Genomic DNA, 1,064 nt, shown 5'->3' on the forward strand with positions numbered 1-1,064 from the left:
CATCAGTGGAGGTGATGGGACTCGAGGTGACAACAGAGGAGGTGACATTGGTGGGGGTGACAGCAGTGGAGGTGACAGCAGTGGTAGTGATGGTGCTTGTGGTGACAGCAGTGGAGGTGACATCGGTGGGGGTGATGGCACTTGTGGTGACAACAGATGAGGTGACATCAGTGGGAGTGACAGCAGTGGAGGTGATGGCACTCGAGGTGACAGCAGAGGAAGTGACATCTGTGGGGGTGACAGCAGAGGAGGTGATGGCCGTGGAGGTGACATCTGTGGGAGGGACAGAAGTTGTAATGATGGCACTTGTGGTGACTGCAGAGGAGGTGACATCTGTGGAGGTAGCAGAAGTGGAGGTGACATCTGTGGCAGTGATGGCAGTAGAGGTGACATCGGTGGTGGTGGTTTTAGTAGAGGTGACAGCAGAGGAGATGACGTCTGTGGATGTGACAGCAGTGGAAGTGACAGCAGTGGAGGTGATGTCCGTGGTGGTGACTGGAGAGGAGGTGACATCTGTAGGGGTAACTCTGGGGGAGGTGACATCTGTAGAGGTAGCAGAAGAAGAAGTGACATCAGTGGCAGTGATGGGACTCGAGGTCACAGCAGTGGAGGTGACACCGGTGGGGGTGGCAGCTGTGGAGGTGACACCAGAAGTTGTGTCTGTGGAGGTGACATCAGTGGAGGTAGCAGAAGTGGAGGTGACATCAGTGGCAGTGGTGGCACTCGAGGTGACAGCAGTGGAGGTTTCAAGTGCGGAGGTGACATCTGTGGAGGTGATGGCAGTGGAGGTGACAGCAGTAGGGGTGACATGAGAGGAGGTGACATCAGAAGAGGTGACAGCAGTGGAGGTGACATCAGTGGAGGTAGCAGAAGTGGAGGTGATGGCACTTGTGGTGACAACAGATGAGGTGACATCTGTGGGGGTGACAGCAGTGGAGGTGACAGCGGAGGAGGTTTCACCAGTGGCGGTGACAACTGTAGAGGTGACAGCAGTGGAAGTGGCAGCAGTGGAGGTGACAGGAGAGGAGGTGGCATCTGTTGAGGTGACACTGGGGGAGGTGACA

At 56.1% G+C, this 1,064-nt stretch overlaps 1 protein-coding gene across 1 annotated transcript; it reads right to left on the reverse strand.

Moving 5' to 3' along the window:
• Nucleotides 1-21: 21 nt before the first annotated feature.
• On the reverse strand, nt 22-1,057 carry LOC122192491 (mucin-5AC-like; the record flags this gene model as incomplete). The annotated part of the gene is made up of 1 exon (XM_042893042.1): nt 22-1,057. A coding segment is annotated over one exon (1,036 nt), but the record flags the coding sequence as incomplete, so codon positions are not given.
• Nucleotides 1,058-1,064: the final 7 nt, after the last annotated feature.

The sequence above is a fragment of the Lagopus leucura genome, unplaced genomic scaffold, assembly GCF_019238085.1.
Source record: "Lagopus leucura isolate 7727_CA_CO unplaced genomic scaffold, USGS_WTPT01 20750-0_obj-0_obj, whole genome shotgun sequence".
In the NCBI taxonomy this organism is placed as follows: Eukaryota; Metazoa; Chordata; class Aves; order Galliformes; family Phasianidae; genus Lagopus; species Lagopus leucura.